Here is a 12,066-nt window from a genome sequence, read left to right as displayed (position 1 = left end):
AACATAGCCTGATTCATTATAATGCTTTAAAATTTTCAGTACCAAATATGTGACTAAAGCTAAGAAAGTTTTTGATAGCATAATTTTTATATATGTGAAGATTAATAATGCAACCTACCCATCAAATGCCTGGAGTTCACATTCACCAAGCAGGGATAGGGCATGTCCTTCATATTCTGTTACTATTAAAGAAAAACAAAAAATGAGTATTTTAAATAGCAATCTATGCTTTTTAAGCTTGGTTCTGCAAAATATTATGTTCAAAACATATGGTCTGGTCATAAAACAGCATTTATTCTTGAATACTTGAATCATAGGAAAGAGAATTAAACATTCATTGTCTGGTATTTTATAGCTTTAAGTAAAAGAAGACTGTGTAGTTGTTGCAACTATATAAGTCATTTAGGGATATCCAACACATAGTGTTTAGGGAGTTTATCTCGGTGCCTGTCTCTTTAGTTTTCCCTAAATAAGACACATTTCCTTTCGATCAGAAGCTTTGGAAGAGGAGTATTTTGAAAATACAGCATATTTGCTGGCATTGAACAGTCAATGTTAAATCACTTTGGCAACCTTACTTGAATAAATTAGTTGAAAGGTTAGTGTAAGATTTACATACCAGAAGAACATGTATCTGGAGATGCTAGACTCAAAAAAAAAAAAAAAAAAAAAAAAAAAAAGGAGCTGGATGTGAAAATACAAAGTAATGCCAACTTGATGATAAGAAACCCAAACCCAGGGGGAGGCCGATATACAGGACCAGAGCCCAGGTCCTCAGAGGAAACGAGTCTGTCACAGCACATCTCTGTTGCCACAGTCACTAATATCCCATGCAGTCCTGAAAATGCCAGTGGAGACAGGATGAGTGGGCACACTGCAGATGGCACCGAGTATCACAAGCACATTTAGCATTTTCTGGGGCATCCCTGCCAGAAGAGGCAGCCCAGCTGTATCCACCCATCAAAGATTTCTGCTGACTGACATGACACTGCAGATGGATTTTTTTGTGTAAGAATGTGCATCATTATATGCAAGATTACATTAATCTTTCATGCCTGTCGGTCCCTGATGCCAGCATGGTTCAAGCTTTTCCTATGATGTTTTTGGATATTGTTGAAAATTATTAGTCTTGGTGTCTGAGAGAATCATTCTGTTTCTAGTGCTGTTACACTGTAATTCTCCCCAACCTATTCACCAGAACAAAACCCCTGTTAAATTCCAATCAGAGGAAAAATATAAGAAAATTCAAATTATCAATATTAATAAAGTTGCAAGAGTGCATTATCATAAAAGATGTGTGCTGATAATTCATTTATAGCCATATATATCCATGTACAACCTTAAAATGCAATGTAGTAAGTGTTCCTGCACACACACATGGTCAGGATCACTAAGATTGTTATGAAGAAACACATAGGCTGTAAGTAAGTTTTCACAACTGGATTTTATAGCAAAGCTTGATTTTGAAAAAAATTTCAAATACATTATGAAATTATCTTTAAAGTTCTGTTTTGGCTAAATTATTTTTTATTTAAGTGAGAGTTAAACTATTTTAATTTTCTCTTTAACATCTCAAAGGGCATTTGATTATACACTAATGTAATACATTTAAGTACAGAAATCTTAAGGGATATTAAATAAGTTACAAAATTAATCACCTTTTTGTCTGAAACAAAAAGAAGAAACGTATGAGAGAAAACTGAATAGGAATTGCACAGGTGTAAAATGTTTTAACAGGATGAATAAAATAAATGGCCTTTGGAGAGACATAATGTATTCTAGTGCCAAAAGAACCTATGCTACGAAATAGTAAAAAGTGATCATAAAGAAACAGAAAGCAAGGAAAAGGATTAACTGTGATTTAGATGATTATGCAAAATAGAAAGAATCAAAATAAGTAACCAGACAGGCTGTTGTGGGCTCTAGAATCAGACACAGCCACGATTAACCCATCAAATGGGATCATGAAAAGGGATTCTCCACCAAGTTTTCCTTACTGTGATAACGCCTTTCCATCTTCTTTCCTTTTCCTATGAAGTCAGCATTCTGTGTCCTTTCTGTATTAGAGATGGAGAATCTATATTTCACCCTTCTTTGCCTCAGCACTCTTCCACTTCAGCATAAATGTTACTACTCCAGGATACTATGTCTAGGTCACATAATTTCCTGAGGTTAATACTAAATTTCCACAATGAATTTGAAATAAAATACAGATGCAGTATGATTTAGACACAAAGAACCATGTCTTGGTCTGATACTCTCAGTTTTTTATGGGATAGGATACTGAAATATGGTTTTCCTCCTCTCCCACAGCATTCCAGTAAGCTCAAAGCAGAACCAGTCCAGGATGCTCAGCTTCTAGCACCTTTCATAACTTGTAACCCTACCCCGTACACAAACTTTGTGAATAAATTTCTCCAGATGGCATCATTTTCTGTCAGGTGAAATAAGGAAAGGGAAAGCTACAAAAGTAGAGCCACATAGAGCGAATGAGAAAGAACATAAAGTCACAAGGACCAAAAACCAAGAGCATGGCCACATAAAAAGAAAAAAAAAAAAAAAACATGATTCCACAAGATCTCTGCTTTCTGAACAATACCCCCATGCATGAGGAGGCAGAAGTATCTGGTGCCTAGACATCCCCAGGGATCCTGACCTTGCAGTGACCAGGGATAAATTCAGAGCAGCCTCTTTACACCACAGTGATAATGACCATGAGAAGCTCTAGCACCTTTGTCAAAGCAAAGGGTGACTGAAGATCAAAGTGCCTGTTGTGGATACACAAAAGGAAGGGCACAGTGTGGTGACTCCACACACCAGATAGAATGCAATAATTTTGTATGATTACAATGAACAACATTAAATACAGTAGATAACGATTGTAGGAAGGTGACTGCCAGCTCTCAACGTCCTCTGTGCTGTGCAGTGTATAACTAGCATAAAACCATTCAGCCAAGAGTACAAGTGCATTTGTGATACAAACACTGCTCCTGATCAGCAAGCTATGTGGCCTTGGGCAGGATCAGCAGATACATGAGATGGCAAGGACATCAATGTTCTTCAGTAACATGACACTCTGTCTCTAGCATAGGATCCCAAGCTAACACTCCTTGACATCACAGGGAGAGCCAAACACCTACCCTGTACTACAGCATGCTAGCTATACTCTCTTCAACTCCTCTCCATGTACAGCCACATGACTCTACCTGGGAAACAGGACCTGTCTGGTACTGAAACTATTTTCTCAGATTTCTCCAGTTCTCTGACTTTCCACTTTATTGTTCTGTGAGTTCATCCTCTAACCCAATGACCTCTCAAAGCTCCTTTTGTTCTTCTTCTTTAGTTTTCAAGACAGGGTTCTTTTGTGTAGTCCTAGCTGTCCTGGAATTTACTCTGTAGACCAGGGTAGTCTTGAACTCAAAGAGACCCACCCTCTTCCTCTCTAGTGTTGGGATTAAAGGCACCCTTAAAGGTATAAACTCTAATACTTTCTTGATTTTGAGAGCCAGAGAGAGGACATATATCAGCCTAGACTTATTCATGCTCTTCTTAGACCACTGAACCAATGTATAACTAGAGTAAATGCTTATTTGCACTCAGCACTTCCAGAAGCTTTGTTGATGCTCTTATTAGAGAAAATCCTACATTGGTGAAAGTAGCAGCATGGAGGGCTACTATTTTAAGGCAAATGTTTCAAAAAAGCACTGATCTACATTCAGAAGTGGCTAGGATTTTAGCACAAATTGAAGTGAAAGAAGTATAGATTTATTAATGTGTAAGATATAGTTTTAAAATAAATGTGTGATCCAGACTCCATGAACATGGGTGTCAGTGAGGACACATCGGAAATCTATGGGGCCCCTTGTAGTAGATCACTATTTATCCCTAACATAGGAATGGACTTTGGGAGTCCATCCCACATAGAGGGATACTCCCTGAGCCTAGACACAAGGGGGAGGGGCTAGGCCCTATCCCAAAGGAAATGACAAACTATGAGGACCCTCTATGGAAGGCCTCTCCCTCCCTGAGTTACAGAAAGGGTATGAGATAAGTAGGGTGTTAGTTGCGGGGGGGGGGGCAGGGGAGGATGGGAGGGAGAGGGAACTCGGATTGACGTGTAAAACAATCTTGTTTCTAATTTAAATAAAAAATGGAAGAAAAATAAATGTGTGAAAAAGTATTATACATAGGTACAATACTCAAAATGTGCCAAATATAAAACAGTATGACTTCCCCTAATAAAGAATCAGATAGAATTTAGGCAATTCCTGTTCCATTTGGACTCACCAGTGCAAAGGGGCTGTGTTAAAACAATGAGTATGCAGTAGATGTGTGCTTTTTTGAAATATGCTTCAGATATTTTCTTTCCATTAAAAGGTAAATTGAAACTTGTTACAGAATTTTATGAAAATGACACTCCTAAACTAAGGGTCATCTTTGTATGACACTTTAAGCAAGGTGGACAGAAAAGCTGAAATACTTCCTACAGCCATTTTGCTGTAAAATTTTGCTGATATACAGAAGAAAATCCTCTGCTTCCTCTTTTCTCTTCCTCCTCCTCCTCTTTCTTCTCGTCTTCCTCTTCTTCCCCTAATCTTGATTCAGCTGGTGGATTCATCTCTGCCAAACCATATTACAAAATTATGATTTTTAAAAAGCCACTAACTGTGAATCAAGATGTGATGAGCAAATTGCTCAGTGTAGCACAAGACTCATCCATGTCTGGACTCAAGCTTGTATGGGACACATTGCTGGCAGGTGGGAGGGGTCCCAAAGCCACTCTGCCCTTCTTCCTTAAGAGTTCACATTCATTTCAGACATTTGCTTCAGCCTTCAAGAAGAGGGAATCTACCCTCAGTTCCAGGAATGAAAATAGCTGTTCTATATTGGACACAGATAATCAAACCAAAAGAAAATTTGGTACATGTTAGGGTCTCCCTTTCTAGCATAAACATTCCTTTCTCTATCCCACTAGGTAAGAATAAGAAAGGCTATAATTGAATGGTCAAATGTTTTATGAAGATGGGATAAACTGGATTCAGGATACAATAAAAATTATGAAGGTATAGCCAAAATTATAATCTGCCAAGATATTATATTATGGGTCCTTTTGGTATACTGCCCCCTCCTATCTCTGCTCCCTTATTTAAATGTGCCCGCTACCTTCCTTTCCCCTTGCCATGTCTACCTCCTTTGCCTCTTAGGAAGTAGCCAGATCACTTGGTTTTCTTGAGGCCTCTCATCAGAATCATTATCACCTCCAGACACTTTAGGATTTTATGCATATGCCAAAACCACAATATTTAGTTTTAAATATCTGCTTGAATCCTCAATATCCATGCGTCCTGCATAGAGCAAAGATGCCACAGAGAAAATTTGCTTGCTTCTCAGGCTGACCTCAAAAGCTTGGGCACAAGTGGTGTACTTGCCTAGGCCTCCCAAATTCGAGGAACAGTCCCTGGGTTCCAGGGAGAGATTCGGAACCTGACTGATACATAGTAATGCCCATGCAACCTCCTGAGTAGTGTTCACATACGGAAAATGTAACAGCCGTTTATGAGCTTGACATTCATCTGACTTTACTTAGCTCATCCCAGCATGGACCTCAAATCTTTTCCATCTTTGGAACTATCCCACAGACAATGGGAATAATTCTAGATTGTACATTTCACTTGTGAGTCACCTGTAAGCCCCAAGTTATAGCCTTTACAAGCTAACTTTTCCACTGTAATTTCATTTAACTCAGAAATTTATTTGACGTGTTTCTCTTTCTTTTATTGTCATTTTGTTATTCATTTAATTTTAATACGGCAGGGTTTTTCTATGTAGCTGGCCTCAGACACCATAGTCTTTCCCTCCATTCTCCCTGGTACTAGAATTACAGGCATGGGTCCCCATTGTTGGGCTCCTCTTTAACCTTCATGGTGGCAGATGTCTTTGGGGTGACTGAATTTCCCACAAAACTTCTTTGGGGAGGAACTTCCTTCTCCCTGAGTGCTTCAAGACACTCACTGAATTTCAAAGGCCTTATTCACACTGTGAGACCAATTGCTATCTGTCATAGCTGAGCAAACCTAGGTCCCTTCTCCAGAAACGTCATTAGGACTAGGAGACTCAACTGTACTCTGAGCTTGTCTCCCGAGTAGCTTAATTACATAAGAAACTCCACCTACTACAGTGTGCAGCAGATTTCCTCTGCTGTGGTAAAGCCATATAGAAAGAAAGCCCAGAAAGTTCTGGCTTTAGGCAGTATCTACCCTTCCTAGTAGATGGGCATAGTGAGTGTTAATAAATCAGGGGAATTTGGTCTCCAAATGCTGAACATCCAAAGACTTTACCAACATTCTTTCTATTAATTTGGGGATTAGCAAATTCCTGTCTTCTTTAGCAAGAAGCTAAGCCAACTCTTATTTTTGACAATGGACTCAAGCTCCCAGTTTCTCCCAAATCAACTAAAAGCAGCAGCTTTGTGCTTACTTTTGACCTTAGCAGCAGGGGTCAGGGTCAAAACAAAAACAGCCCAAGGGAAGGGCCACAGAAAAACATTAGGCAGACATGTGAGTACAGCAAACATCTTGAAGGTGTCAAAAACTATAGTTTGCTTTCAAATAATACCTAATAATTGTTACTGTGAAAGATCTAAAATATTGATATTTCAATACAAAATAGCATGATAAAAAAGCCAGCTAAATGGATGGCACCTCTGGAGCTGGCGATGGGACACACGAAGAATGCTTTACTGTTCTGAGCAGCTGTCCGTGCTCAGGAAGGAAGCCTGTGTGGGCTCCATGTGGAGCAGTAAAGTTACATGGAGAAAATAACTCACTTGTCACATCAGTCTTTATCCCAGCAAGCTTCAGCAGAGGCTCCACCTTCTCATAATAGACTTGGACAGACTCCTTTCTGTGACTCTGGGGGTTGAGAAGGATCTTTAGAGCCTTTGGCCTGCTTGGGAAACCTAAAATGAAAATACATAAGGTTAGACTGCCCATCAGAATATCATATATGTATCTAAATAGTGTTTGCTGTTTGTATCTTAGATTCTTGCTTGAACATGGCTTTTTTTTTTTTTTTTAACCATCTGCTTTCCTAGTAGTGAAACACGATGCTTTCCCTTTTCAAGTAAGTCATGCTTTATAATGAGCATGTTATTCAGAAGGAAGGTAAATAATAGCAACTCGTAGACATGGAAGCAGTACTGATGCACACTGACCCACTCACAGATGAGGCACATCTTTGTGGAGACAGGCTGTGGGTTGTAACAAACAAAATGTATACTTCCTTCTCCTTAGATATATACTTACGTTGGAACTGGGCACCTAATGACCTCGGTCTTCCCACATCTGACCTACCCAATGACTCCAGGGACAGACTGAGCAAGCAGGGGAGAGTCACTGTTATCAACCAGTGTAGTGCATGCTGGTGGATGAAAGGAGGCCTGAGGTCAGAGTTCAAATCCCAGAAGGTGGCAGGGGAGAAAGCACTTTTCTCCTGGGGGCTGGGAAGGCCTCCCCTCTCAGAGGGCAGCGGAGATGGTGACAGTGGCAGGCTGTTTCACAGTTGGGACTGAGATTTGATACTGCAATTTTCTGGGCAAGAGGCTTGGCACTGAGAACCCACACTGAGCAGGTGCAGAGTCAATTGTCTGCTGTTAGGAAGGGGCAGGAGCCAAAAGAAAGCTGACAACCATTTCTTTCGTGGTAAGCTGTTCTCAGAAGAGAGCATTTTAACATTACAAAAGCAGCTAGCATCCATTTATAATAAAACCATTGCTGAAGATAAATGGAAGAAAATGTCCGTTTATATCAAACTCTGTGTTTCATGCTTCACTTAGGGAGAATATTTTCCTCTCTTATGATATTTGACACAATAAAAATCTTTGACCAGCGCATACTGTTTGAATTCAGGGAGATCTTGAGATGAGGAATGGACAGAAGCCATGCTGAAGCCTTTGGACATTCTCAAGAAACCTTTGGGGTCTCTGTTTTGATGAGAAGCCTCGTGGTTCTCCAGATCACACATGAGACCCATACATGCCTCTCTCTTTCCAGGTCTTGTATTTGAGTGAGCACTCATCAGTGCTCCATTGTTCCAAAAGTGGCCCTGGCATCTCTTTGCTGTGGACACTGCCCGAACCCCTTACAATGACCTTCAGTGACAGCAAATTCCATCTTTTTTCTATTTTTTTATTTAAATTAAAAACAAGCTCATTTTATATGTCAATCCCCATTCCCTCTCCCTTCCCTCCTCCTCTGCCCCCCACTAACCCCCTATCCCATCCCCTTTCTGCTCCCCAGGGAGAGTGAGGCCATATATGAGGGATCTTCAAACAATCTGTCATATCATTTGGAACAGGGCCCTCCCCCATGTGTTTAGGCTGAGAGAATATCCCTCTATTTGGAATGGGCTCCCGAAGTCCATTCTATGCCAGGGATAAATACTGATCTACTACCAGAGTCCCCATAGACTGCCGAGACCTCCTCACTGATACCCACGTTCAGGGGGGCTGGATCAGTCCTATGCTAGTTTCCCAGCTATCAGTCTGGGGTCCATAAGCTCCCTCTTGTTCAGGTCAGCTGTTTCTATGGTTTTCACCAGCCTGGTCTTGACCCCTTTGCTCATCACTCCTCCCTCTCTGCAACTGGATTCCAGGAGTTGAGTTCAGTGTTTAGCTGTGGATGTCTGCTTCTGCTACTGGATGAGCAAATCCCATCTTAAGCCAGTTCCTCTCCTCTCACAGTCAACATTCAATAATGACTCATTGAACCTTTGTGCTCAATCCTGGAAAGAAGGGTCTGAGAAGATGTAGCAATAGTGCAGAATGGTCAGGACCAGTGGTCCTTAACCTCCCTAAGGCTGAGACCCTTTAATACAGTTCTTCATGCTATAGTGACCCCCAACCATAAAATTTTTCCACTGCTACTTTATAACTGTAATTTTGCTACTGTTATTAACTACAGTGTAAACATTTGATATGCTGGATGGCCTTAAGTGATTCCTGTGAAGAGGATCAAGGAATCAAGATTCCCCAGGTTGAGAACCACAGACCTCAACTCTCAGCAGAGGCATGAAACATTTGTGGGGGGGAGTGTATGGGGTGGGAGTGTGTGGAGGAGTGTGTGTGGGGAGAAAGGGGGGTGTGGGGGAGTGTATGGGGGGAGAATGGGGTGGGAGTGTGTAGAGGGTAGGAGTGTGTGTGGAGAGCGTGGTGGTTGGGAGTGTATGGGGCATGCATGTGTGTGGGGGGGAGTCTATGGGGGCATGTGTGTAGGGGTTGGGAGTGTGTGGGGGAGTGTGGGGGACGTGTATGGGGTGGGAGTTAGGGTGTTATGGGGTAGTGTTGCTTCTTAGGGGCCTGGAAAAGCCCCCTTGAAGAAAGGAGGATTTGAGCAGGGCATTTCCCCTCCACCTAGAATGTCTTCCCCTGTTACTGTGTGATTCATTAACTATCTGCCCATGAGATTCTTCGTGACACCAGCCTAACTGACACAAAAAAAGCTGTATTAATACAACAAAGGCTTTTCTGGGGCTGTTTCAACTTCTTTATGACGACTCAATCCATTACACTGCATCAGATGCCAAAGCTGGGCCTTCTTCACTCAGGTGGTTTTGTTTCTGTTTCAAACATGCTTTAAAAAAAAAAAATAAAAATCCTACCATTTGTTTTTCAAGGCTAGTTTCAAACTCCACATCCTCCCAGGAGCCTTTCTTTGTCATCCCCAGAATCCATCCATCCGTTTGGCTGCTCTGTGCCCAATTTACTCCGGGCTCATCTGTTACCTGGTTCTTGTACCATTTATACAAAAGTCTCTGATGGAACATCTTGGGACTTTCACTAACCAACCATAGCTCAGTTTAAAATGGGAGACTTGACAGTAATATATTAAACTGTACTGGGTTTCTTAAACATTCAACTTGAAAGGCTCCATGGTCACTAAGCAAATGATAAAATGGGAAATTTTGTCTTAGAATAATAATATATATGAGGCATTCTAAACTTAGAAAAATCTTGTTTTTAGACATTAGAAAAAATAATTCAGGCAAAAAGTTACTGGTGCCAGAATCATCTGGTGACAATTAGGGACGGCGATTTACATATTCCTAAACTCTGTCACTTTACAAGATCCTGAAGCAACTGCAGTTGCATGCCCCACCCCGAGAGACTCTGGATCCAGTGAGAAGATCCATGTTGCCGACTCTTAACCAGGGACTAAACAGGCAAACTCCTGGTTTTCTCTCATTAAACCATGATAGAGCCAGGAGCTGGCTTTAAACTTCAGGCACAGCAGTCAGAAGCAATGCCTTGGTCCATCTGCTTTGAATAGGGCATTAGCCTAAAGGTCCTCTTTCCTTTGGTAAACAGACAGTACCCACACAATTGGTATTGCAAAACCTGACTTTAATTTGTCCATTTTCCTATGACCCTATTTTCCTCACCAACCTCCATACCTATGGTGTAGCTAGTAGAAGCAGGGCATCTGAGGCTCCATTTAATAAAGCCCATGTCCTTACAAAGGTGATGTCCTAATTGCAGAACAGCAACAAATAAAGGAGCTCAGAGTAGGTTAAAAGGTATCTGATGGATGTAAGGACAAAATTGCAGCACAGCAGAGTGAGAGAGAAGGAAGAGGTGAAGGTGACTCCCAGGATGGGAGTCCTGAGAGTTATAACATCCTCCAGAGAGTTATAAGTATTCCCAGGAACTTTGTTCTTTGTTGCTTAGAAATAGATGCATGGTGAATTTTGAGCAAAGCAGTAATATAACCTTTGGTTTTTCAAGGCTCACTCTGGTTTCTACATAGAAGGTGAACATAGTAGGACTACAGGAAAACCAAGTCAGCACAGCTGGTTAACATTCTGAGTAGAAGACAATTGTTCTTGGACTAGAGTGGGTGTAACAGATGTTGAAGCAAATACTGGATTTTACATATAGTTTTAAAGTGGAACTGATGAGAATTTACATCCTTTAGATAAGGCCCCTGAAATAAAAGTGTCCTGAGGAGTCAAAGGTGGTTAGATATGGGGGAAACAGAGAGCTGGGTCACTCCTAAGGCAAGAATGAATCCAAACATTCATGTGTGGGGTATGATAAGCAGTAAAAATGCAGCACCATGTATGAGAACTAGTGGCATGATGACCATCATCTCAGGAGACTGATGGACTTTCCGAGGAAAGCAGGCAGGTGAGTTAAGAAGACTAAAGGAAACAGGCTGCAGGGAAGAGGCTTGAAATCAAGAGTGAGAGCACTGTGGGTGGCAGAAATGAAAAGCCTAGACCTTGCACAAGCTCCGTGTGAGGCTAATGGGCTCTGGGGAACATTATGAATGTGTACATAGTGAACTATGTATATAAATTTGTACAAGGTATTGTTGCTCATATCTATAATCCCAACACCCAAGAGAAAAGGCAAGAGGATAGTTGTGAGTTCAGGACCCACTTGGCCTCCATAAAGAGGAGCTGTATAGTGAGACCCTTTCCAAAAGAACAGCAATTGTGGAAAATTATTATAGGAGAGTGTGAATGAAGTAAAACACTCAAGAGCTTTCAAGGAATGGACACTGACACTAAGAGAACGTGTGAGAACATGAAATTACTCCCAGCACAGTATAGCAGAGTAACTGCCAATAGCTTTAGTCTTTAAGAGATTAAAAAGAAAAAGAATTACCCCTTGCAACAAGTCATGCTAACTGGAGGCCTGATGGATTGGTGTCAGGGCTCAGTGCTTCTAGGAGTGGAGGGAGAGAGGCGGAAGCAGCATCGTCCCAGTATCTCCCAGAATGAATGGTTCAGAGAAGCCGTCACCCCGTGAAAGGGCTGCAGGGGGAGCTGTAGGTCCTCCGGAGAGCTGGGTCACTCCTAAGGCAAGAATGAATCCAAACATTCATGTGTGGGGTATGATAAGCAGTAAAAATGCAGACTCTGCTAATGGTGGGCCGTTCATCCCAGAGGACAGAGTGGAGGTGTCTGCAGTTGAGGAAAGCAAGGAACAGTGCTGGGGTGGTCTTGCAGAGCTCCAGAGGACGAGGAGGGTGTTAGTAATGAGCCTTCTGTGGTCCTGGAGTAGAA

General features: G+C 41.5%; 1 protein-coding gene across 1 annotated transcript in view; it reads right to left on the bottom strand.

Moving 5' to 3' along the window:
- Cerkl (ceramide kinase like) overlaps window positions 1–12,066 on the bottom strand; it is a 103,668-nt gene that overhangs the window by 31,277 nt on the left and 60,325 nt on the right. The window contains 2 exon segments of the mRNA XM_027420085.2: window positions 119–182; window positions 6,827–6,958. Coding sequence (XP_027275886.1) covers window positions 119–182; window positions 6,827–6,958 — 196 coding nt within the window.

The sequence above is a fragment of the Cricetulus griseus genome, chromosome 6 (genome assembly GCF_003668045.3).
Source record: "Cricetulus griseus strain 17A/GY chromosome 6, alternate assembly CriGri-PICRH-1.0, whole genome shotgun sequence".
Taxonomy (NCBI): domain Eukaryota; kingdom Metazoa; phylum Chordata; class Mammalia; order Rodentia; family Cricetidae; genus Cricetulus; species Cricetulus griseus.
Note: the sequence above shows the minus strand (reverse complement) of the source record. Positions and strands in the feature narration are given on the sequence as shown.